Raw genomic sequence first — 27,254 nt, 5'->3', positions numbered from 1 at the left:
GGCCAGTCTTGTCCATCACCACATCTCCAGCTCCTAGTGCAATGTCTTGCATATAGTAGGCACTTAAGACTGTTTGTGAATGAATGAATGAAGAGGGAAAGAAAAGAAGCCCACTTTGAAGGTGAGAAATGATTTTTTTAAAAAGAATTTGGAGGCATATACCCTGAGGAAACCAAAATTGAAAAAGACACATGTATCCCATTGTTCATTGCAGCACTATTTACAATAGCTAGAACATGGAAGCAACTTAGATGTCCATCGACAGATGAATGGATAAAGAAGCTGTGGTACATATACACAATGGACTATTACTCAGCCATAAAAATGAATACCATTGAGTCAGTTCTAATGAGGTGGATGAACCTAGAACCTATTATACAGAGTGAAGTAAGTCAGAAAGAGAAAGACAAATATCATATTCTAACTCATATATACGGAATCTAGAAAAATGGTACTGAAGAATTTATTTACAGGGCAACAACGGAGAAACAGACATAGAGAATAGAGTTTTGGACATGAGGAGAGGGGAAGAGAGGGTGGAAAGAGTAACATGGAAACTTACATTATCATATGTAAAATAGATAGCCAAGGGGAATTTGCTGTATGGCTCAGGAAACTCCAACGGAGCTCTGTATCAACTTAGAAGGGAGGGATATGGGAGGGAGGTTCAAAAGGGAGGGCTATATGTATACCTATGGCAGATTCATGTTGAGGTTTGGCAGAAAACAACAAAATTCTGTAAAGAAATTATCCTTAAATAAAAAATAAACTTAAAAAACAATACAGTAATTATTGCCTTAAAGAAGAGAGTGTGTTGAGCTCAGAGAAAGAAGACCCATCAGTGCAAATAACAGACTATTGATCACTAATTGCTAATGCTGATCATGTTTATCCCCACAGATGAAGAGCATGATCTAGAAGAGGATGAGAGTGGCACTCAACAAAAAGGAGGTATGAGAGCTTCAGAAATGTACAGGTGCTGGGTAGGATATTTGGGCTTCCCACCAGAGACAGCACTGTTCTCTGACTACAGACATTAGTGGACTTGCTAACTAAGAGGGTACTGGTGTGTTGACCTCAACAGCCCCGAATAAGATGACTGGACAGGGAAATAGCTTAACCTTAAAAGTAGCCACCCACTCACTTTAATTAATGTTCCCAGAATGGCTAAGATTTATCCTAAAGAGGGTGAGAAGCCGAACCAGATATTTATTTTTCCCTATCAGTATTTCTTAAATCAGTACAGTGAAAATAGAATTGCCTCATCTCTAAAAGATCAGAGGATTGAGAATGGAAAGAATGGAAATGTCTCCTGTCTGAGAAGCCCGGAGATTGCAAGTTCAGAGGGGAATGGAAATGTGTCAGATCTGAAAAGTGAGCGTGGGGTGAAGGATAGAATTGCTTGTTGATGCTGACTTCTGATGGCCTGGTTTGATTCCAGGCACATTTGAAAATGAATATGTAACAGGTTTGTTGAATACAAAATTACATCTTATTCATCCCAGACTGTTAACCATGCTTCAGTCTGTTAGTCAGCCCATCCTTTCTAAGGTCAGATGCCCCTCTAAAGCCCCCTTAAGTCGACCAAGGTCCTAGTCTATCATTGTCTGTAAAGGAATATATGATGTACAGGCCACCTCAAGGACATTTATGCCATCAGCAGAGCCTGGAAGTGACTGATTTAGATACTGGCTGACTTTTTCTTTGAGATTCTATGGAAGTCTTAAGCCTAGGGATTCTTTCTCTCTTTCTGTCCTTTTCCCCTTCTGCTTCTCCAGTCTCCAACTTTTCCCATTCTCCTCTTTCTCCCTTTCCTTGTGCCTTTTCTTCTCTTCCTAGTCCATTCAGCAAAGCCCATTTCCTGGGTGAATTCTCCATGGGAAGTGAATATGTAACAGGTTTAGTGAAGGACCCAGCTTATCCAAATGAGAGAAAAAACAGCAAATAGGCAGGATCAGAAGTCACTAGCCAAAGCCAAAGAGAAGTGAAGCAAGTATGACAGGAATGTTAGTGTAGTTTCAAGTAAGGACCTCATGACTGTTAGCGCTTGTGATTAAGTCCACTGTGAAATTTTTTTTTTTACTGTTCTTCTTGCTGTACAGAATTCCAACAACAACAACAAAAGTCTGTTTCTTTACCAAACCATATCCCACATATGCCTTTTCTCAACCAACTTCCCTCACTGGTGCAGGAAAGAAGCATGTCGTGTGGACAGCTTGGGTGGAGTAACTAGAAGCTTCTTATGGTCAACTTTATATTAAACTCCCTTCAGGAAGCAGCAGCCTTCTGGCAAAAGCCTAAAATTCAGTTTCAGACTTCCCCCCCATCTCATTTCTTCCCTCCACTCCTCTTTTTAAGGTTCAGTCTGAAGAGTGAGATTTGTCTCTTAACTGTTCCAACAGCTATAATCCAAATACTTTTTAAAAAAAAAAAAACCTTTGTTCCTCAAGCTTTCTGCCTCCAAAATAGGTGTTGTTAAAGGCAGTGAGCTCTAAATACGTTTCTATGATTTATACTTCCCACCAGTTATAATGATTGGTGACTTAGGGATTAAAAAGCAAAAGAGGACTTTTCCCTCTCTCTGCAGAATCTGAGGCAAGAATTTTTATTATTATTGTATTTACTTATTTATTTATTGAATTTATATGATGCCTTTCCTACAAAGGAGCCATAGAAATGGCAACAAATATGTAACATCCAAGTGTCATCACTTAGCTTTAAAACAATAAAATATAGAGGTTCAAGGGAAGGGTAGACATATAAAAGGCAAGAGCTCCAGGACAGTGTAAATTCTTCTATAATAGGCAAGCTACACAAGTTTAGTTCACTTGGGCAAGTCAGGTGTCACATGGCCTTTGAGGGGGAAAAGTATTTTCTCTTAAATGACACCATGGCTACCAGGATTACCTTTAAAATCCACATGCTTTTCTTTACTATTTCAGGGATCCTTTCCCTGGAATGCTGTGCTTTTTCCCTGATGGAATTGCTAACATTTTTAAAGCCCAACTAAGATCTTATCAGAAGAGAGAGAAAAAAAGAATTCAGTTTATCCTGATTGGGTGTTAATGACCCTGTAAGATGTAATTTCTTTTATTTTATTCTGTTACCTAGAAAATCTATCACAGCCTTGTAGTATTGATTGTTCAATCTATAAAGAGCTCGGTTTACAGCTTGACTGTTAGTAACAGGGTTATTCTAATGAGTGACTCTTCAACACCTCAGATTTTCACTAAATTCTAACCCATCAGCCTAATGGTCTAATACTCAGTGTCTTTGGTGACGATAGCTTATCCCCATTCTCTATCATGAGAAGGCATGTCCAGGTAGCCAAAAGTAAAACTCATTCTCTGCTGTTTGTATGAAAACACTGGCCATTTGCCTGGCTATGCCATGTCAGATCAAAAGCAGGGCTGGAGGCATGAATCATCCTTAGAAACGTCAAACCTCTGACCAAAGAATATCTTGATACAGGTTGTTTTGCTCTGAAGTAATGGGCAAACTCAGCCAAGGAGGAGACCATGTTCAGTCATTTCTGCAGAAAAATGATTGCTGATGAGCTTTCCATTTCTGAGGTATTTTTTCCACTTTAGTGGCCGCCAATGGAGTAAATTATTACATAAAAGAAACAGAGGGAATCCACAGAGGTATTTGCAGCTCTTGTTAATACTTTTTGAAACCTGTTTTCCAAGACCAAACATGAGTGGATCATCACCCAGCTATAATTTTGGCCCAATAAAAGAAACACATGAGATGAAAATTAGAATCTGTGAATGCGCCCGACTTCAGGATCATGCTTATAACATTAAGAACTGTAATAATTTCAAAACTGAAAGTCTTAGTCACTCAGTCACTTGTGCCTGACTCTTTGTGACCCTGTGAACTGTAGCCCTCCAAGCTCTGTCCATGGAATTCTCCAGGCAAGAATACTAGAGTGGGTTGCCATTCCCTTCTCCAGGGCATCTTCCTGAACCAGGAATCAAACCTGGGTCTCCTGCATTGCAGGCAGATTTTGTACCATCTGAGCCTCCAGAGAAGCCCAATAATTTCAAAACTCTAAGACTAAAAAGCTGTGAAAACAAGCAAATGGTATTGTTTAGTGGCTTTTCCTGTTCTGGTATCATAGTCAGTAGAGCTTGGCAAACTTTTCTATGTCTTTCTTTCTGAAATAGCTAATAAGTTATGAGACTGAGTCTGCTTAATGGACTGTATGTACACAGTGGCCTTTATGGCCTGGTCCAGAGAACATTTCAAGTCCCTTCCAATGGGCCACTGCTTTGGCCTTCTTTATCCTTTTCTCATGCTTTAGCAAGAACTGGCTATATCTGTCTTCTCCTTTGTCTCTGATTTCCATAATCCATTAAGTAATTATACTCAGGGCCACATTGGCACAGTCCTTTTGCTTATCAAGAAAATGTAAACAACATGCTGGCTTGCCCTTAGCCTCTTTTCCTTGGTCACAGCTTGAATTCTGGAGCTACCCAATATCCCTCAAACAGAAACCCAAAGTGACATGTGAACTCTGGAAAGAGCATGGTCAAGCTCTGTTGTCCCTAAGGAGGGGGCAGGCAGAACTGTGTCCGCTCCTTTCACCTTAGAACTCTGCGCATCATGGTGGCTCATTTTCGAATATCGACTCTGTCAATAGCAGCACCAACGTGGCCCCCGTTAACTAGAGAAATGACACTACCACTGGCTGTAAAGACCTGGTGTGGGATGACGAATGCTTTGCAATAAATACCTAGAAAAGAGAGAAAAACAATATATTTTTAACTTGCTCTGCTTCTGTTCTTCCTAGGACATTTTGCCTGCTTGGGGGCATAGCTTCTCTTACGTGGGATTAAAAAAAATAAGATGCTGCCCCTTTTTTTCCCTCTAGTAAGAGTCCTCCTCAGCTCTGCTCGCAATTTAAATGCTGTGATCATCCCCATTAGCTTCTCTATCATTGTAATTGTTGTTAATTGTTATAACTGTTTTAGTTATTAGTGGTGTCATTATTGCTCTAGGTCCTCTGTCTGTTTTATGCTGAATATATTAGTGCTTTGCTTTTGAATTACCAGGCTTTATTTAGTGCAGAGTTACGTTTTTTGGAGACATTGAGAAATGCTGGCATTAAGCTTTATTCTTTTGTTTTTCATTCCAAATGGACAGACTGGAAAAAAATAATTAGATGGAATAATGTCCTCAAAATGAGAATGAGGATGTTTTGAATTAATTAAATGGTCAGAACGCTGCACTGTTTCTGATCTCAGACTGCTGCCAAAGGAATGTAAACCTAAAGGAGCCTCAGACCCTCCCAGAGTCAATCCTCTCTCTCAGGCTCCCAATCCCTTACTGGTCTTAAGACATCCGAGTCTCACGCATCCTCTGTTCATAGGAGTGCTGGGCAAGCCTAGGGAGAAGCTGGCCTGGCCCAGCAGACTCACAGCCTTCAAGCTCTTCCTGGGGCCAAGCTGCAGGAAGAAAGCCCTCCATGGTCTTACCTCTTCCCCTCATCAAGATTTGATCAGGTTTTTGTTTTATAACTAAAGCTTCAGGGAAGGCTTCCCTGATCCCTCAGACTATGTTAGATTCCCTGTTATCCACAGCACCCTCAGATTCTCGTTTGCAGATATATCACAATCATAAATAAATAAATAGTAGTGTGACTTTGTTTCATGGTACCACCCCTGCTGGATGGCAGCCCTAAGGGTAGGGACCGTGTGTATGGCCCATGCAGAATTCCCAGTGTCTTGCATGTTTGCTGAAGGCTGAAGAGTGAATGTAGTGAAGTTGTGTGCACATATATACATAAATGCCAGTCACCTGTTTTAAACTGGGAGTCTGCAATAGAGTCCAATCTTGTCCAGTTAAGGCATTCCTCCACCTTGATTTCATTAATACCAGGATACCTCTGTTTAGACTGCCAGTCCAACCTCCTCCCCATTTTTATCCTTCATTCTGCTTATTTTCCAAAGCAGCATTGTTATGGTTCTGATGATTCCAGTTCTTGGACTAGGCTAAGTGATCTCCTGGATTCCTGAGTTCTATCTTCTTTGGGCCTTTAGCTTATGAAGAACTGAAAGTGTCTTCTACCTTTAGTTTTTCTTGGAAGGTTTTTGTTTTCCTCCTAGCTTTTTGCATTCCCTACGATCTGCTGCGCTTTTAGAATAGCTTTTTTTCCTGGTGTTCTCCACAGGTGTCTTATATATCCAATATCAAATCACTTTCTACAGAGACTCAAAAGGTACCCATCATATCAAGGAGCTAGCCCTCATCCAGGCACGTGGGGGGCATATACCACAGTGACCATCTGCTAGGCCAGAAAAGGCCAAGATAACTTTCTAAGTCTTACTATTTGAAAAGCTCAAGTGATGTTTTTTAAAAATCTGTCCTTATAAAATGATTTTCTTTACCATATATAAATCCATGAAACATATTGATGTCAATGTACTTTTCATTCCTATACTTAGCCAAAATCTTGGCATGAATAATCAACTCCATTACAACTGAAAATGCATTATATCCTCTGGGAAAACTACTTTCACTTTTCAGGAACTGATATTTTTCTGTTGTTTCATACACTGATACCCCTGCCAAAATATGCCTTGTCTTTTCAGTAATTAGCATTTTTTCCCAATGGGTTTTTTCCCCAAACATGTTCATAGCTCTGTGGCAGAATGTTTCCAGTGCACTCATCTCATTTGCTGCCCTCTGTTGTCTACTGAATATATAAACACTTTCTGTGAAAACAAAATATCCTTGAGTTTCTATATGGTTAACATTTTCACTTCTGTTTGCAATATCTGAATCTTAACTAACTAGCTCTCTCTCCTCTGTTTCGTACACTTTAAGGTTCCTACTAAAGTTCTTTCCCAGAGACATATAAGGATCTTGTTCTTCTGTGCCTTTATTCTTTGAATTGCTCATCAGTTAGGAACAAGGAGAAAAAAGGCAAATATAGGCAGAGCTTGTCCCCGCACTGCCCACTTCTCTCCACCTATCCTGTCCTTAGCAATTAGCACCATCACTCTCATTGGAGGGTCAAGACAAATGAAGGGAAAGGTGGAAACTGGCAAAATAAGGGGCCCCCCAAATCACTTGAGGTTTGCTTAGAACCAGGACTCCCAACTCCTGTCGTCAGGAATGTCACCTTTTGTGGGTGTTCTGCATACAGTTCTCGTACACAGTGTCCCTAGGAACGGCGAGCACGGCCACGTTAGCCCTGGTCCAGGAGGCATTAGTACTCCTGCCATTCACATCCCCGGATCCTCTCCCACTTTGTACTCTAGTGTTTAACCTTTCCGGGTAGAAGAAGATCAATACAAATTCTTCATTGTTAAGAATCAATGACCGTCCTGTAGCATCACTGCCATCTAGTCTTGCTGAGGAGCCCAGTAAATCTCTCCAGCGGCTTCTAAAGCTTGGTTTGTCGTCTTCAGTTGCTTTCATTTTTAATGCAGATCACTTTGGTTTCTGTTCCCCAGGGGGCTTACAGATAAATCTTGGCAGACATGTTCAGGGTCTACAAATGAGATGCTGGAAAAGGGCCAGCCCACCCAGAATTTAGTTGTAATGGATGAGACACCCCCTTGGTTCCACTTAAGAACTGGGCTATTCTTTTCCACATTTATTGGTAATTACCTCATATAGTAAGTACCTGGGTGGGAAGTGCAGGATGAAGTTCCTGTGTGACAGAGGCCAACCTGTAAGGCTGCACTGCCGATCTGTGCTGGCTGACTCAGCCTTTCTTATAAACAGGCAGAGGTTGGAGACATCTCATTCCTTCAGTGCGTAATAAAAAGAAGCAATGGATAGTTTACATACCCTGTATGAAGAAAGTCTGACAGAAAATTTCTTTGTGCTGCTTACTTATAAACCAAGTGAAAAATTACCTTCCTGATTTTCTTTTATTAATAAATGAATATATTTATCATATTATTGAATAGCATCTGACTAAGGGTGATCTGTAAACATTAATGTTAGTTAATAACCTTCTTCTCCCACAGTCATTTGCTCTTGCTGAGTGTTTGGCTGTATCTCATCCCGAATCCCCTGAATCTTAGGTTTCCTAGGGGCAATATCAGAACCTTGTTTCCATTTGCAGCAAAAATATGGGCTCCGTAGAAAAAGGCAGGGTCCTTTTAACTTTGATTTCTCCTCTCTTTGATCAGTGGACTATGCCAGTTATTACCAGGGCCTATGGGATTGCCATGGTGACCAGTCAGATGAACTGTCCTTCCAACGAGGTGACCTCATCCGAATTCTGAGCAAGGTAAGGGTTAGAGTGTGGGGCTTGGATCAAAAGTTGATTTTCTCACTCCTGATGATGTAGTCACCCAGCCAGAATTATCCCATGTCATATACTTTTCATGTGTGTATTACATGGCCCCCTCACACACAGAGTAAATCTCCATTGTTTTAAAATTGTCAAAGTTTATTTGAAAATTCAGATTCACGAACTAATTTCCAAATTTAAAAAATACAATAAAGTAGGCACAATACCAAAACAATGCCAATCAAAATTTGATCTTTTTAAAAGGGTCTATGTGATGCTTAAAACATCATTACCATATACATAATTTACTACAATAAAATACTTTTGAAAATATTCTAGCTAGGTCAGCTGCCTTATTTCATTTATAGATAAAGAAAACTGTAATATAATGACATATGCAGAAGGGAGTCAGAGCTAGTTAGGTCAGTCGATTTGAGTTAGTGCTGTAAGGCCAAGATAGTGAATCCAACCCACAAGGGCTAACTTTATTCTCTTCCTCAGTCACAAAGTTAGCCCCTAGCCACAGCTAACTACCTCACACATAGTGTTGTTGAATACCAAAGAATGGGCCCCCCCAAAAAAAGATAGATTATTTCAGATCCATCACCAGTGCGAAGATTTAGAACTCATGGGTTACTCTTTGAGGGATCAGTAGCATCATCTTTGTAGCGAAAGACTGCTCATATTCTATACAGGTGGACTAAGGAAATAAATTTCTGTCCCTGAAAATAAAACTTGTTAAAAAGTTCTCCCTCTATGAGACAATCAATATCAACAAATACATTTTTGAAAGAGGCACCATTTGCTCTTTAATTGTTGAGTATGTGAACTCCATGGGCTTCGAGGGTGGTGCTAGTGGTAAAGGAGATGTAAGAGACGCTGGTTCGATCCCTGGATTGGGAAGATCTGGAGGCGGGCATGGCAACCCACTCCAGTATTCTCGCCTAGAGAATCCCATGGACAGAGGAGCCTGGCGGGCTACAGTCCGTAAGGTCGCAAAGAGTCAGACACGACTGAAGCAACTTAGCACACATACTCAGGTGAACTCCATAAAGAAAAATTGAAAACCCGTTGTGTTATTAACCCATCATTTGCCATATATCTTTATTCTGTGAATGTCATTACCTTGGCCAGATGTTTGTCTCAGTCTGAAATATCCCAGAGCTTGTTAGAAAAAAGACCAGGACTGATCAAAGGTAGCTTTCAGCAGTTACAACAAGTCCTCTTTGAACTAGGGCCAAATTCAGATCCAGCCTTTTCTGAGACAGCTGGGGGCCTGCAACCCTTGCTGAGATCACCATCTTTTAGTGATCTCTTCCAGACTCCGAGTTCAGCACCCACCTTAGTGCCATTCCGGTGCAGCTCCAATACACCAAGAATAAATTGAAAGCAAAGAAGGGAGTGGACATTGGCCTGATTGGTATTTCAAATGCCCGAAAGCAAGGTTTGCCGTGTAATAGAATTTGTGTACATTACCACGCTGGCATTACAGGGGTAATCGAGTTATCCACTCAGGTGTGACCAGGCCTCTGTTTGCCCAGAGCCTGCAGGTGAACAAATTAACTGTTTACATTGTCTGAGGTGCCTGCAGCAGGAGGAGGGGAGAACAGAGCCAGACTGTCTGCTGGCCTTCTCTCTCGGTCATGATTATTTTGTTTGTTTTGCATGTCTTTTACCTTTGTTAATGGCTTCTCACTGGGGGTCCCTTTTCTCCATTTAGAAGGGGCTGTGTGGTGACTTGCCCTGCAGTACAGAGCTGTCTGTGGTTGCCAGGGCTGTTGTAATTTTGAGAGACCAAAGAACATAGAGACCTTCCCAAATCTGGATTTTTTTTTTAACCAATCCCTCTTCCCCTCCTCCATTACTACAAGCTAATATATCAGAGTTTAATTCAGGAGCAGTACCTTGCTGCGTCGGTTCTGTCAAGCTTCTTTCTCTGTCTTTTGGAAGGTCCTGAGTCTGTTGTCATCTCTTACCTTGATAGTAGCACATTTCTTACCCTAAAAGCTACATCGGTTGCCTCCCTTCTTCACGTTGCTAACCTCTGCATGTCAGGGAAAGAAATGAGAAGCTAGAAGCTTAACTGAAGTTTCCCTCATAAAATTTCATTCCAGTTAACGTTGGCTTGGGGAGCATTTCAGATTGGATTTACCTTTATTATGTTATTTAACTCAATAAGAGTCCTTGGACAGGAAGCAACCTTAAAAGGCCACCCAATCCATTCCCTTGACTCTAAGAAGCACAAAAGAACCAATTCAGGCAGATAGAAAAGGAGATTCCACTACCATTATCAGTTGTCTGTCTATTCAGATGTTCAGTTACTCCTAATCTCAGGAATTTTCTCTCATATGGATCCTAAATTTATTTCACTTTAGCCCCAGTTGCCCTTGTGGTAAAGATCCTGCCTACCAATGCAGGTGATGTAAGAGACGCTGATTCGATCCTTGGGTTAGGAAGATCCCCTAGAGGACGGCATGGCAACCCACTCCAGTCTTCTTGCCTGGAGAATCCCATAGACAGAGGAGCCGGCAGGCTACAGTTCAGAGGGTCTGAAAGAGTTGGACATGACTGAAGCGACTTAGCACGCATGCATGCAACCCCAGTTGCCTTCTTTATTGGAGTCACTTATACTCTGCAGCCTGCCTCTCACACCTGTAGGAACAGAACTGACTCAAGTTGAGGTTAGTCCAGAAAAATGATATCTAGAAATCTGCATTTTACTTTTCTCTCTGACCAGTAGAACCTTTGTCAAGCAAGAAAAGCCTGCTTCTTAGGAACCTGGGGAAGTCTATTTCCCTGAGACAAGACAAGATACAGCTCAGCTTACCTGGAGCGGTTTCCTTGCCTGTAAAATGAGCAAGTTGTGTTAGACCTCTGAGGTTCCTTCCACCTCAGACATTCCCGGTCTAAACAAACATGGTGAGGCTGACATTGCAAATCTGCTGAAGAAATGCCACACCAAGATGTGTCTTAGCTTTAATTATTTTTTCAGGTTAAACCAGAAAACTCCTACGTTCGTTTGTTTTGGACCCTCATAAATGCATCTAGCTTTTCCCTCTCTCTTTGTATGATGAGAGAAATATTCTGAGAGCCAGGGGGTGGCAGGTAGAGAACAGGAAGTGCGGTGGGAATTGGGGAGTAATAACTATTCTTGGGCTCCTGGCGCTTCCTTCTGCTTCTTTCTCTCTCTCTCTTTTTTTTTGGTTGTTTTTTTTTTTTGAAGTGCAGTTGATTTACAATGTTGTGTTAGTTTCTAGTGCACAGCAAAGTGATTCCGTTTCACACATATATATTCTTCTTCCGATTCTTTTCCAGTATAGCTTATTATAAGATATTGAACTCAGTTCTCTGTGCTATACAGTAGGACTTTATTGTTTATCTGTTTTATATATAGTAGTATGTTTCTGCTAATCCCAAACTTCTAATTTATCCTTCCCTCTCCCTTTCCCCTTTGGTAGCCATAAGTTTTCTTTCTGTGTCTAGAGTTTATTTCTGTTTCATACATATCAATTTTTCATTTTCATACATATTATTTTTTAACCTGAAAAATCACATCATATTTGTCTTTATCTGATTTACTTCTCTGATAATCTCTAGGTCCATCCGTGTTGCTGCAAATGGCATTATTTCATTCTTTTTTATGGCTGATTAGTATCCCAGTGTGTGTTTTTGTGTGTGTATATGTATACATATATATACCACACTTGCTATTTTTTAATAGTTGCCCAAGTATGGCCCAACCCTGAATCCTAGAATTCTCCAGGCAAGAGAGTCTGTTAGGGTTTAGGGTTTTGGGGCAGGAATGATCCCAGAAAGAGAGCTACTTACTCTTTAAAAAACTTTTTTTCAGAGAAGTTGATTGGTTGGGTATCCAAAGGCCCATCGCCTGTCCTTAGAGAAGCAAGTTGTCAACAGGTGGTTTATTTATGTGACCTTGAACTAAGTCATTTCATCTTGCTAATCCTCAGTTTCCTCATCTGTAAAAATTGGGATAATTTCTATTTAAAGGATGTTGTGATACTTACATTAAAGAATTGTGTAAAGAAGTGCCTAGCATCTAGGATGATAACTATGATTATATTCCCCTCTTTTCCATTAAGAACAAAGTAAAATTTTTGAGGTCAATGTTGTGTCCATATTAGGAGTTCAATAAATCATTAGTGAATTGAGAGAGAAAAAAAGATATCCTGTCCTGCCAAGAATACTTCACAGAGATGTTTGAAAGCTCAAAAGGTCCTCACTTGGGAACACAAGGTCATCCAGTGAAGAAACTTTACATGGAAATGCACTGTGCCTTCCCTGATCTGAGAGAATTCGTCACTGGCAAAATTGGTCAACAGCTCAGACTTCTTTGAGGAGGGGCCAGAGCCATGTATCCCAGCTCTGAAACAGGAACCAAAGACACAGTCAGCAGGACCCCTCTTGCCTCCCCCAACACATCTATCCATTCCTAAGACCCAAAGTTGCATGCCCACATAATGCACTGAGTTCCAATTTGGGTTGCAAATATATTAAAAGGAGACTTTAATCACAGAGAGCTGTGCATCCATTCCTTTTGGACCCAGATATTTCTGAACAGCTCTTTTGGTGGGGACTGAACTCCACTTCCGCCCATGCAGGGACGCAGCTCAGGCCACAGCGGGGTGTTCAGCGCTCTTCAGTGGCTCCAGATTGTGGCGCTGGTGCAGGCCTCCTCATACGTAACCGATGGCTCCTGAGAGCCTGCCTCCCGTAAATTACTTCCCACGATGCCTGCGACCACCGCAGAATTCAAGTTTGAATAGAGCAGGAAAAAGGTGTTTGAAAGGCCTGTTCACTCAGCTGCATTTTAATTTCCTTTTCAATCTTGTCCCAATTAATTTCACAGAATTAATCTCACAGAAGCAAACGCGGCAGCACTGAAGCTGTGGTTTTAGTGTGGCGGTCGCTCTGCCTGAACATGAAATAGGAGCTAATATAAAAATCCATCTGCTGTGTTTGAAATACACACCGGCTGCTGCTCAGTCCTGTCTGACATTCCAAACATCAACAGCGGGGAAAAGTGATTTGGGGGTTAGTGGCCATCAGTACTTGGCAGGGGTTCAACAACAGGTGTACTCCAAAAATCCATTCAGCTTGGGCACCAGGCATGACAGGGCAGGTGCTGAATCACCCTCCGTGCAGTAACACAGCGCCCTGGCTTGATTCCTTTTATCTGAGGATCTTAAGGCCCTTCTGGGGACCAGCACTGCTGTGGGCATTTATCCTAAGTGGGAGAAAGGGCAGTAAGAAGTCTCTGTTGAGTCAAGCCACAGTTTGCAGCTTACAGAGAAGTGACTCTGTCTTCTTGGCTTAAAGGTCTCTCAATAGAGAACCTTCTTCTAAATAATAAAGGTGTTTGTTCTACTATTCGAGGTAACTTAAATAAACACCCATTTAAAATTTAAGCCTCCTGTTCCAGAAGTGATTTATAGTAGTAACATGAGCTATCCAGCAGATAAGGACAAATGAAAGAGAGAGAGGAAGAGGAACTCTTTCTCAATTGATGAGGAAGAAGAGGTCCCTGAAAGAGGTCTTCCACTTAAGGTAAACAGAGTTGATAGGCTATATCTCTTGGGCTTATGTTGGTGTGCCTCATGAGTTGGCCCTGGGCTCTTCCAGAATTTGTCCTGCTGCTTATTCCCATGGAAGGGCCCCTTGGAGCAACAAACTGGGTGCCAGGAAAGGTGACAGGTAAACGGTGCTGAGCCAGGGTTCAGAGAGATTCTCAGCACCCCAACACACCATGCTTTGGCTGTCTGCTGGTACAGTTGACATGGGAACAGGGAGCCTTACAAGCAAGACCAAGTTTAACATTGAACATGCAATGCTCTCAGATGGCCATAGGTCTTATGTGGATGAGGGTGGACCGATTTCATCACCCTGGGTTACATTTAGCTTCCAGCACTGGGTCGTAGCTACTTAAATTCAGGCTGGATCGTGGCTCCAAACCCAGCACCTAGTTATCTGAATGCAACAGGCCTGCCCCACCACACCTGGACTGTGTTAACGTAACACCAGGTCTGTTACAATGGGATTTTTAAAGCCCAGTGTTCTTCACCTACTCCCTCCAAGGACTGCTTAAAGAATGCAGACCTTTCCCCTCCCTTGACCCCATCTCCTCCAGGAGAGATTTGTATGTTGTAAAAATTATCTGAATGCAGCAGCACTTCCTCTTTTAAGTGTGCTTAGTTGAATGTGACAACAACCCTCATAAAAACAGATAAGTTAATTCCTTCAACTGCTTTAAATGAAGGCTTTTTTTTTTTTTTTTTTTTAAATTTCAGGGCTCTGAGGGAAAGGAGGTGTTTGGTGACATCTAGTGTCCATTTAGGACTTCCTCAGGCACTATTACCTTCTGCTTGGCTGAGCAGGGGACGGGCAGGGTAATTTGGGAGGTAATTCAGGGATAGGAAGTGGGGAGAATAGGAGAATACAGGCCTGGGGCACAGACTGCCCAGACATAGTGATGAAACTGATCAATGCCTGCCAAAGAGCTATCATTCACCTCTGACCTTAACAAAGGGGGCAGTGAGGAGGGGTACATTGGAAAATATCTTTTCTTATTTATGATGATATGAAAAGAGAAGCAGAAGCTGTCCCCATCACCCCATTTCATGTTAACAAGCAGGTCGACACTGTGCTGTGATGACGAAGATGATGATGGTGGTGGTGTTTTCTCTCATCAATAACCCCTGTGGGAGGCTATAGAGTTAGGAGGATGGGAATGGGATTTGGGGTCAGCTGGAAGGCAACGGTCATACACCGGTCAAATTCAGTAGAGGCCATTCCTTTCCCCCAGACAGGAACCAATCGTCTAGAACAAACCCTGGCAGCCTCATTCCTTCCAGGTAATTTTTATAAATGAGGGGACACCCATTCCAAGAGAGGACAAAAGGGAGAGGGTGTTTGTGAGTGTGTGTGTGTGTGTGCGTGCGCGTGCATATGCATGCATATAAACCTACAAGCAAGAGGCCTGACTACTTATCAACCCTATTCTCTATACCCTGGCCATTTATTAGAAAACCCTTTTCTAAAAAAAAAAAGAGTAAAATTGGCATTTTCCACTTTAATCTCCTTAGTCCTGAACTTTTGTCCTGGACAAGACCCTTCACTTTCTACACACACAGACACACACACACCCCTTTCAGTCAGGTGGAAAGTCCCAGATCTGATAATTAGCCATGAGACCCAGACAGAAATGTTTACCTAGAACCGTATAAGCTATACAGGGTTAGGTTAATGCTCAGAATCGCCTGATACTTTACAAACTCTAGTGTAAAAAAAAATTCCAGCCATTTATTTTGCAGTGAATTTATAACAAATGCTGTTAAAGCCTTCGTCTTTTGACAGAGGTAATAATAAATTCACTGTTAAAGACGGTAGTTTAATTCCTTATACCTCCAATACTGCACAGAATAAACCATATTCATCACTGAGTAATTTTTTACCACATAAATCTTTAAAACTAACCGGTGAAGGCTGTTGAGACTGAAATATTGTGAATTTATTAGATATGCCCATGTAGTATTGGATTCAGAGGTTTCCACTCGAATATATTATGGGGGAAATTTGTGTCTTTAACTGTGACATTCCCTCCATTTCCAACTGCCAGTAGTATAACAAGCAGCTCCTCCAGAGTCAGCTGCACGTTTATCAGACAGAGATTTAGTGATCAACTCCTCACTAATCTGCCAGAGAGCTTGGATGGCATTTCGGTGAGATGCTCTATTTAAAAGGAGTCATGAAAGCTTTGTTTCTGTGTAATTATTTTCTCAAAAGGAATTCAGCCTCCCCAAACCTCTGTCCACCAGTGTTTCTTGGTAGTGTATGGATCCAGCTCTCCAACCAAAGTAGCAAAATATTGAAGCAAATTGTAACCTCTTGCAAATACACAGGGCAGTAACTTCTGTGCATTATACAATTAGTTATGGGGGGCTTGAGGTAACCGGTTAAAACACAGAAATGCTGGAATTAGCAGATGTTGCCAGACGTGTGGTATTTAAGGCTAATAAAAAAGATTATATTGATTCTAAAACTAGAAATAATAGACAATGATTTTAGAAACCTTACTATTTAAAAACTTTAATCTTGGCATATGACACAATCAAGATACAATTAAATCCTCAGATTTGAACAAAACTCCTTTTACTCTTCTATATAAATTTTGAGTGAAAATCTGTGCCTGTGAGACAAATATTCTGAACCTTTCTCATTATTCGCTAGTGAAGCGACATTTAAACTGACCAGTTGATTATATCAAATTATAATGCCCTCTCCAGTTTCATTAAGGATATATTAATACCGCTAGAATGAAAAATATTTTTTCTTTTAGATGCAGAAATGAGCATCATCTTTTCAGCAAAGAGCTCTGGTGATTTTCTTCTTGCCACTAATATTCTGTATTTGGCAAGGGTTCCAGATACTAAAAACTTCCAAGGAGGATTATGAACTTTAAAAAATTTTTTTAACAAAATAAAATGCATTTCTAACTCTTAAACAAAGGTGAAAAATCTCCTGGCAGTGCAAGATTGCAGCCCATCAGAGTAATTGTTAAAAGACAGAACCCGGCTAGAAAGATAAGCGAAATACCAGCAATTAATATTCAGTATTTTACATTCCAGTCAAGAGGATGTGTTTTCCTTTGTGATGTGGCTCATAGCTGAGAGTGTTGGGAACCAGACTCTGAGCTCTGTCTTCTTTTTGTGCATGAGGATTAAAGAAAAAAAAAAAAAAACACAGCAACAACAATCCTGCTCCATCTGTAAATGAACAAACATCTTGATTTTATAGCTATTTGCTTTGTAAAACTGAGGAATGAAACAAAAATTACTGGATGCCTAAGTAACACTTTAATTCCGAATTCATTTACGCTGTAGCTATGTAGTTGTCAGAAACCATAATGCAGTATTTAATTAAAATAACAGAAGTGCATCTAGATATGTCCTGGGGTAGCTATCACCAAATTATAGTCTATGCTATCCGTATTTTATTTATGAAATGGCAGAGTCTAAGGTGCAACTAGGCTAATACAAAAGCATAAATATTTTAAACCTTCATTTTTATAAAGGCTTCTTTTCTTTCCTGCTATGTCTTTAAATTTTTCCTCCTTCTATCTTTCAGGGGTGTTTTTTAGTGGGATTGTTTTGATGTCGATAAAGATCTCTCTTTGTAACTCTTGCTTTTCAACTATTGACCTCCTGCTTCTTCTGGCTGTGAAATCCCCCATCTGTTGTCATGGAAAGGCTTGTGAGGTTTCACAGGAGCTACAGTGAGCTCGGGACATCTTAGCGGAACTTGGACGTGGAGGGTAGGAGAAAAGCAAACCCTCTTCACTTCAGTGTGCTTGTTCCCATACAGTCTTCCTTGCGCCTTTTTTCCACCTATAAATACCCGTTATGGTTTACACGCTTGCTTGCTCTACTTCGTGAATGTTCACATGCAGACATACTGCTCCTTTTCATAAACGCATAGCATCTATCTTACACGCACCCACCATCTATCTCTTCGTTCACACTGGCTGTCCCATCCACCTCCTTGTCTGCAGAATTATGTTCAGCAAGGTCCCGATTTATAGGAAATAAATAATGAAAATGGAACCGACTGGGAAAGATAATCGAAACATTCAAATTGTTATTTTTCACCGTACTTTCTACAAACAGAGCATCTATAAACACCTAGCAAAGGTGTTCGCTGATTCCTAAAAAGCAATCAATGCTTATTGGAACATTCTGATCCAGTGGGTCTCTACATTGTATTTTTCCTATTTTGTCTTGTCTTTGGATGATCTAAGATCTCACCTTTTTTAAATGGCAAATGATGCCGTGTTATTATTTTCATTCTTTCAGCTTCTGATTTATCCTGTTTATAATGACAAGTTTTTGTCATCATTTATCCTCTGTAAGATAATCCTAAGAATTATGAAATGAAAACAATAACTGCAATCACCTTTTTAAAGAAAATAGCACCTGCAATTACTGTATAAAGATATTTGATAATGGTAGCTTCAGATCACAGCCTGATCCTGCAGCAAGGGTCTTTTAGAGAAGGCTTTCTTATACACACTTGTAATTATTTTAGCCCCTTTCACAGGTCACATAGAAAGTTAATTTCAATAGCTGCTAATTTCCGTCCAACAAGAGTGCGGTACTTTAAACCACCCAAAATAATTGGATTCAAAACAAATTTAGGAAATTGAGTGTGTTAGCAAGCAAATAAAAATATCCTTTTGGTAAGGAGGAGGGTGAAAGTAGTAAAAATGGCCTTTTTTTCTCCCTTCTTTCCCCTTCACAACTTTGCCATTAAAGTTGCACCTACAGCTAGAAGTTTGTCCGTGAAAAATGGTCATTTTGTTTCTCTGCTCAAAGAATGTTATTAAAATGCTAATTTAAAAGAAAAAGGAGTTAAATATCTAGCGATGGTGCATTCTAATTGCAACCATAATGAGCTCTCTAAATGTGCGTGCCCCTGACACACACAGAGCATAAACAGCAGTAAACAGATCATTAGTACCCGCGTTCATTTATTCTGGCGACCTTACCATGACCCCACCGAGGGTAGGGTGAAAAGCAGGTGGATCTGGCTGTGACACCCCCTAGAGGGATCCAGGAAATGAAGCTATAAGCGGTTGTCATGGAAACGCCTATGTGTGCAGATGATGTAACACAGCGACAGGCTGTAGGCTCCGCAACCGGGACGTTGCCTTTCCCTCGCCGGAACAATCTTGTGGATTAAATTATTCATTTCTTTAATTCACATAGCAAAAGGAATCCTAATTTTCTGGTGATGTGCAACTCTTCCATTTGTCTAAGGTCTGGAACATAGTGACTTGTCATCCTCTCTTTCGCCAAAACCTACCCCAGCTTCTTATTCTAGACCCAAATCAGGAAATCTGACAAAATTAAGTGGAGAAGAGGCAGCGGAAATCTGATGCTCAACATCTGTACTTATAGAGAGAAAATCTAAGATTTTAAGCTAAAATTAATAATATAGACAGTGTCCCTTTCTGATGAAGGCATGGTGACCAGGGACTAAATGTATACCTGTCCTGAACAAGATGGCTTTATTTGGAGCAGGGCAGGGTCAGAGCAATACCTGATGCAGTGAGAAAAGCAGAGAAGCATCAGCCCCAAATGAACACATCATCCTAGCAAGGTGCAGTGATAAGAGAAAAACATAGAAGAGAAAACGAGCATCTGCTCACCCCTTCACATGTCCAATTGAGAGAATCGAGATTAATAAAAATAATTCTTTGGAGAATGATTCCACTCCATCCTACCCTGTTTTGCACCAAACAACCTCAATAACCTTACGGCAACAGTAGAATAACTTTTCTTCTTTTTTTAAAGGAAGCAAAAAAGACAATCTCTGAAAATTATTTTAAAATAAAAAATATCCTGGCCTGCGCCTCCCCCCAGTCCACCCCCATTGCACTTTAGATGAACCTGTGATATTGTAGCAATGGCCCTTGAAGTGCAGTGGGGAGGTGATTTAGGAGAATATTAAAGGCAATGTGGAGATGCAAGGCGCCTCTCTCAGGGAGATCTGGAGAAATACGCGGCACAGATGGGCCGAGCAGATTAAACATTTCCGTCACATTGTTTCCAAATTGTGTTGTGGTGCCTGAGGCTGGTACTGCGGTCAGAGCAAAACAGAGCGGTGCGGGGCTGTGAGCTGCACAGTTTATGGAATACATATTAATACGCTGGTCTCACATGGTATCACAATTCTATCAGCTCGGCAATGGTGCTGTCTCTATTGTTTCTGAATTCCACACTTGGCACCTTGCTTCCTCCTGTCTGCAAAGTGTTTACCTTCCCTTTATCCTTCCTCTCTCTTTTAGGCAAAGTTCAAGTTGTGTGTTTCTTTCTCATTTCTCTCTTCCACACAGCCCTGTACCCCCTGCCCTCTTCACTTGGCAGTTTTCCTGTCATGCACATTCCGTGTTTTGTACACACTCCCATGACCAAGACTATCCACTATGTCTGCTTTGTGCACAGGTCCTGCACCCTTGCCTGGCTTTGACTTTGTAGTATCCACTCATACCCAGTTCAGGACATCAGTTCAGACTTGAAGCTGAATAGTCGCCTGGACTCAGGGCTCTCAGACCCTCCATCCAGCTGACACATTCCACTTCTCAGAACTCTCAGCTTTTAGCTATAGTGAGCTTTGTGGAGTTGCCATGTGCTCCCTTCCCAGCTGCAGTCGCTGGCCATCCACCTTTCCGCGCCCCCTTTCTTATACTCAAAGCCCCCGTCCCCAGCCCAGGATCCAGGCTCACCAATGTCCAGGTTAGTAGGTTCCCTGAGATATGACAATAAATAAAGCTAGTTCAGTTGAGGCAAATTTAATGATTCCTTTTTATTATGATTTATAGACCAAAACTTTGAATAATAGAAAAAAGAGAAAACGATTGCCAAGACCTTAAAACACGGTGTGAAACAAACAGCCTGGAGAGGCCGCCAGGCTACCCAAGGTTTCGGCCAAGCGTTGGGCTCAGATCCTTTCACAGGTTCCAAGAGCACCAATCCACTGTCGACCCAACTGACCACTTCCTTTCTCCTTCGACAAAAGCTCTTCATAAAACTGTTTGTCCTGAAATACGGGAACCTGTTTGTCTGTGGTGAACAACTGTTTTTCTCAGCAATTGGAAGGGTGCTGAGTTAGAGACCCCAATTTATTTAATAGTGTTTGATAGCCTTAGAAAGCATTAAATTTCCAAAGCTGAATTTCAGTAGAGAGATTGCAGTCCAACCCAGAGTAAAAATACGATATTTTTGGCTGACCTTGGAATATTACTCTCTACTCTGCTCTTTGGAATTCAAATTCCCCATCTTTACTAATGATAATGTATGATGCACAAGCACTAATAAGAGAAATAAGCAATCATAAACCAATAATTCTGTGATTGATTGGTCTTTCTTAGACATATATCAAGCATTTATTGATCTTTCATGTTAGGGGCTGATTGATTGTTCTCTTGAAGAGGAATTCTCTTGTTTACAAGCACTGATATAGTGAACTTTGATGGTTAAAAGAACAAAAGTATGAGACATTTTCTGGGAATCTTGTTCCACAGAGGCTTATTGAAGCTCAATTCAATGTGAAAGAGAACGTTTCCATTAGGAACATTCTCAGGGGAAAAGAGGGTGTCAAGCAGCTTGCTCCAAAAGCCATCATGTGGATTTGAATGGAAGCTATGAGAAGACACCACAACTTTTAAGTCACATTAAAGAGATGGGGCCTTAGAAAGGATAAGCAAGCTTGGTCAGCCTTTGAAGCAGGAACAGACTTGGCAACTGGAAGGCTGAAGTCTTGGAAACCCAGCATGGCGAGATTCTTGATTTCCTTTCCTTTTGTGTTTTAAAAGAGGGAAGTAGCGGGAAGATGGCCACACTGGGCCAAAGTGCCCATCCAGGCCAAAAAGATCATGCATTTTCCCCCTAAAGTGCTGACTGATAAAACAGAGGGTTCATAACCCTTTGAGAATGTGATGAAAGGTCTGGGACCTCACCCAAGGGACAAGACACATGTACACATGCACACAGATTTTACACCAGTTTCAAGGAAGTCAAAGATCCCTTCACGTCCATCCAGACATGCCAGGGGTTCACAGACTCCAGTTTAAGAATCTGTGCCCTAGAGGATGGTGATTTCCTTTTGCTGGAACAGCCTAGGATTCACTGAGCCTAGAAATTGAATTCTCATCCCAAGACAGGATGGTCATTCCAGGTCATGTCTGTGCTACTCCAGGGGAGCCATGCAAGAGCGTATACAAATAGGAGCCAGCAGGGAGGAGAGAAATTAAAATGTAGCAATCATGGGGTAGGGGCATTTAATCTCTTTTAAGGCTTATGATAGGCGCCCGCTGGTTTTCCCCCTGACATCCCCTGACACCTACTGACAGGGTATTTGCAGCACCACACAGGGACTCAGGGCCCTGTGACAGGAGGAGCACGAGGAGGGCCATGATAGTCTTGAAACCATAAACAGCAATAGGAAACCAGTGGAGCAGAGTCAAGCTGTGCAGTGTGCCCATGGTTGGTGGCCATACTGCTTTTTGTTTATAGAATTTGCTGTTCTTTTTATGGCAGGTTTGGTAGGGCTTTTTTTTTTCCTTGTTGATGGAGATTAGCAGCATAAATCCTTTTATTGCGGTGTGCAAGCCTCCATAAACACTTTTGATTGTTGCTGATGGTGCAGGCTGTGCCTATTTCAGGTTCCCCCAATAATCTGCTCATCCAGGCCAAGAGCCTCTCCAACCAGATTAACAGAGTCCAAATAACTGACTTCGTTTTTAAGACTCCTTCATTTGAGAGGCTCAAGGAGATGGGGCAGGGCTGATGTTGAGGCAAACCGATGTTTAATCATGCCTAGAAATATTTATAATGAGAACAAACCACACTGAGTGGCTTCTTAAAAGATTTTGTGGCAAGAAGCAAGCACTGATGTAAAAGGTTTGTTTTTTAAATAGCTTTTCATATTCTTATCCAAAGCATCTTCAATTAACCATTTTGTATAATTAACGTCTTAGCTCTACCACACACGGTGTATAGAGTTACGGAGCGGGAGCCTATATAATTCTGATTCCCTCACATTGTCACTGGTAGGTATGCACCGCTGCCCCCCCCACCCTTGACTGAAGGTAGAGACATTTCTGCATTGAAGATTTCAGGTCTCCCGGGACCAACTCAGGCATTTTTCCAGTCAGTCCTTCCAAACATCTGGGCAAAAAGAAGTCAAACTTTATTGAAAATGTTGATCCCAAGAATTCAGTTATCTCTGCCATCCCAAAACTAAAATCCAAGAATCAGCAACTTAATAAAAATGCAGTAAATTAGCACCTCTAGACAAGAGCAGAGTTCATTCAGAGCTGGGGTCTGCCTGACTGAGCCAGTACTCTCTCCATTTTAATAGTTTAATAAAAATTAGCATAATTAACGAACATCTGTATGATCCAGAGTGGTGCAATTTGGCACTTGGAAACGAGGGCTTAAACATGATTGCTGTGAGTTTAATGTTGTTTTAATTCTTTTTGGCACTGTGCAGTGAAATAAACGTTTGGTGGTGATAGTTCTCGGCCGGATCTCATTTGCATTTTTCTCCCTTTGATTATGAGCAATTGTGGACTCCCCAGCAATTCATCAAAGTAGAAATTATTTTAAAATACCTCGTGGTGTTCAGACTGGGCTGGAGCAATGCATGGGGGTGGGGGGTGGTGATAGGAGAAGAGAAGGCTAGAAATTTTCCATTCATGCTTTAAACATCTCAGCCCTGCAGCCTTTTTTGGGTATCCAGCCGAGGGATGAAATCTGGAAAAGCCAGTCAGATCCCAAGACCTGTAGGTGCTTTGATTAAACTCCTAGGCTTCCACAGCAGGATGCATATGGTCTCCGGGACTGCGCCGTCCTCCTTACACTTCTGCCTGCTTTTTTGTTTTGAAGGGCAGAGAGTTGATTCCACTCTTCGCAGTCCTCACCGCTGTGTTGAGACTACTACCTCTGTGGTCGGCAGGGTCAGTGCTCCCCTCGAGCAAGGGCGCACTGCCTGGGAGCCCGGCCTCTGCAGGTGTCCTGCTGGGCCTCGTCTGCCTCCTCTTTGCACCCTGTTCGAGTTGGCAGACAGCACCTTCCCCAGGCTCAGTCTCTACTCCTGGCATTACAGCCAAAGCAGGATGCTGCCAAGCGTGAGTCAGACCCAGAAGTCTTGAATGGTCCCTGGGGAGAGAATGCCTGCACTGAGCCCCTCAGGTGATGAAGGTGGCAGCATCCGGCAGGTAGAAGACCACGCCTCACACCTGTGTAAGCAAGCTGACTGTCAGATGACCGTCAGACAACACGGTGCCCACTGTCCCCAGTGAGACAGCAGAAAAGCTAAAGCTGGAATTTCTAAGACAGAGCATGCATTCCTCTCCACACAACAGGACCCTGGTGGACATGGTCATTGCAGCAACATGCTAATGGGAGGCAACACCATAGGAAAACTTAAGGCAGAAACTGCCCTAACTTCAGTGCTGGGAAATAGCAACATAACTTGTATCAAGAGGAGCTTAAAAATGTTCTAACATAGGAGTTCCCTGGTAGTCCAATGGTTAGTACTGCAACTTTCACTGCTGTGTCCTGGGTTCAATCCCTGGTTGGTGAACTAAGATCCTACAAGCCTTATGGTGTGGCCAAAAAATAATAATTATAAATAGAATGTCCTGACAGGCATAGGCTGAGGAATTCTGGGTAATTTCCCATACAGCAATGCGGGCTGTGCGGGGAAGCTGGTCTCCCTCCCGGGGAAGGGGGCAATGAGAAGATGCAGTGGGGACGGTGAGGGAAGGAGGGGACACGTTCACTTATTTAAGACTGATTTTTAAATGCTAACTCCCTGTTCCTTTTAGGATCAGCTCAGTAGTCTCACTTCTTACGGCGTCTTCATGGTATTTAGGGAGCCATTTGGGAAACTATCTCTAAAGGCAGTTGCTCTCTTCCTGCCACTGTCACCAGGGAGTATCTTCAGTCACCAGGGAGTATCTTGGAGTTGGTTGTAACTAAATCTGCTCAACTGAGAGTGTAAATTCCCACTGCTCCCCCTTCATTTCTTCATAATCTCATTTTTTTGTTGTTGTTGGCTGCGAGGCACGTAGGATCTTAGTTCTCCAATCAGGGATCAAATCTGTGCCCTCTGCTTTGGGAGCAAGGAATCTTAACCACTAGGGAAGTCCCTTCATAACCTCATTTAACAAGGTTTTTTTGGGTCCCATTCTGTGCCAGGCACCATGCTGAGTGTGGGAATACAGGAGCAAATAAAACCATCAAGGTCTCTGCTCCCACAGAACTTTCCACCTAGTGACTGGCCCTGAGACAAAGGCCGGCAGATACAAGGCAGCATGATGAATTCTTTACTGGAGAAGCGCAGGGCGCAGCGCTGTGGACCACAGAGCTGGGGCCCCCACTCAGTCAGGGAGTGGCAGCAAGGGGTCTCTGGAGAGGCCAGAGAGAGTTAGGAGTTGGGATCTGAAGGCTGCTTAGCAGTGAGCCCCCTGGAAGGGAGGGAGGCTAAACAGACACAGGAAAGGCTCCACAGTGAGAGCCTGAGGCCCACGGGAGAAGCAGAGACAAACTCTGTTTTACTAAGAGCTCACTAGATTTAGGGGATAAGTGACAATGAGTGGGACTAGTTCATGCAAGGTCTTGTCCATCTTTTTAAGAAGTTGACAATAGGCATTAGGAACTCAAAGGTTTTAGGCAAAGCAGTGATATTATCAATGTGCCTTTTAGAAAGATTCTGGCTACAGAATGAAGAGTAGATTGGAGAATAAGAATGGAGATACAGAAACCAATTTGGATATTGCTTCTGTAGTCTTCAGGAGAGGGGACAATGACATGACTCTAAGCCGTTGCCAATGGGAATAGAGAGAAGTGGATGGAGTCCATGATATTTTGGAAAGAGAATTGACAGAACTTGAGGACTGATGGGAAATAGATGGGGAAACAGTGTCAGACTTTATTTTTTGGGGCTCCAAAATCACTGCAGATGGTGACTGCAGCGATGAAATTAAAAGACGCTTACTCCTTGGAAGGAAAGTTATGACCAACCTAGATAGCATATTGAAAAGCAGCGACATTACTTCCCCAAGAAACGTCCGTCTAGTCAAGGCTATTGTTTTTCCAGTGGTCATGTATGGATGTGAGAGTTGGACTGTGAAGAAAGCTGAGCGCCGAAGAATTGATGCTTTTGAACTGTAGTGTTGAAGAAGACTCTTGCGAGTCCCTTGGACTGCAAGGAGATCCAACAAGTGCATCCTAAAGGAGATCAGTCCTGGGTGTTCATTGGAAGAACTAATTAGCTAAAGCTGAAACTCCAATACTTTGGCCACCTCATGCGAAGAGTTGACTCATTGGAAAAGACTGATGCTGGGAGGGATTAGGGGCAGGAGGAGAAGGCGACGACAGAGGATGAGATGGCTGGATGGCATCACCGACTCGATGGACGTGAGTTTGAGTGAACTCCGGGAGTTGGTGATGGACAGAGAGGCCTGGCGTGCTGCGATTCATGGGGTCGCAAAGAGTCGGACACGACTGAGCAACTTAACTGAACTGAACTGAGGACTGATTGGTAGAGGGTGAAATTGGGAATGACTCTTGGGTTTCTGGCTTGAGTAATTGACTACATAGTGGTACCACTCAGTGAGACAGAGAATACAGGTGGTAAAGATACTTTGGAGATGGAAACAGAGAAAGAGGCAACATGATGGTTAAATTTAGGACAGAATGAGATTGAGAAGCTTGAGGAATATGCACTTGGGTTTTGGGATCCAACTCTTAGATCTGGGCTGGAGCTATTGTTGTGTCATTTACACAGGAGGTGTGTAAGATTGCTCAAGGAAAGTACATCATATTGGAAGAAGGCCAGGACAAAACCCTGGAAAATCACAGGAAAAGGAGGGATAAAGGAAGATGAGAATGAAAAGAAGCAACCAGAGAGGTAGGAGGGAAACCAGGAGAGTATAATTATAGAAATTAAGAGAAGAAAATACCTCAAGAAACATCCATAGTGCCAGGACTGCTAAAGGACTGAAAAGTACTCACAGAATTTGGGCAATAAGGAGGCTATAGAAAGCATAAGTGGAGAAGGCAATGGCAACCCACTCCAGTACTCTTGCCTGGATAATCCCATGGATGATGGAGCCTGGTGGGCTGCAGTCCATGGGGCCGCTAAGAGTCAGACACGACTGAGCGACTTCACTTTCACTTTTCACTTGCATGCATTGGAGAAAGAAATGGCAACCTACTCCAGTGCTCTTGCCTGGAGAATCCCAAAGATGGGGGAGCCTGGTGGGCTGCCGTCTATGGGGTCGCATAGAGTCGGACACGACTGAAGCGACTTAGCAGCAGCAGCAGCAGGAAGTGTAAGTGGAGCGATGAAGACAGAAGCATTTACATTACAGTGGCTCAAAGAGTGAATAGAAAGCAAGAAGTTGAGGCAGTAAATG

The 27,254-nt window shown here is 42.2% G+C and overlaps 1 protein-coding gene across 1 annotated transcript in view; it reads left to right on the top strand.

The window, feature by feature from the left end:
• The window catches only part of SKAP1 (src kinase associated phosphoprotein 1), a 307,365-nt gene that overhangs the window by 275,682 nt on the left and 4,429 nt on the right, over positions 1-27,254 (top strand). Inside the window, exons 10-11 of the mRNA XM_025280272.3 lie at positions 901-951; positions 8,151-8,251. Of these exons, the coding sequence (XP_025136057.2) occupies positions 901-951; positions 8,151-8,251 (152 nt within the window). The remainder of the gene's footprint in view (positions 1-900; positions 952-8,150; positions 8,252-27,254) is intronic.

This window comes from Bubalus bubalis, chromosome 3, assembly GCF_019923935.1.
Source record: "Bubalus bubalis isolate 160015118507 breed Murrah chromosome 3, NDDB_SH_1, whole genome shotgun sequence".
NCBI classification, from domain to species: domain Eukaryota; kingdom Metazoa; phylum Chordata; class Mammalia; order Artiodactyla; family Bovidae; genus Bubalus; species Bubalus bubalis.
Note: the sequence above shows the minus strand (reverse complement) of the source record. Positions and strands in the feature narration are given on the sequence as shown.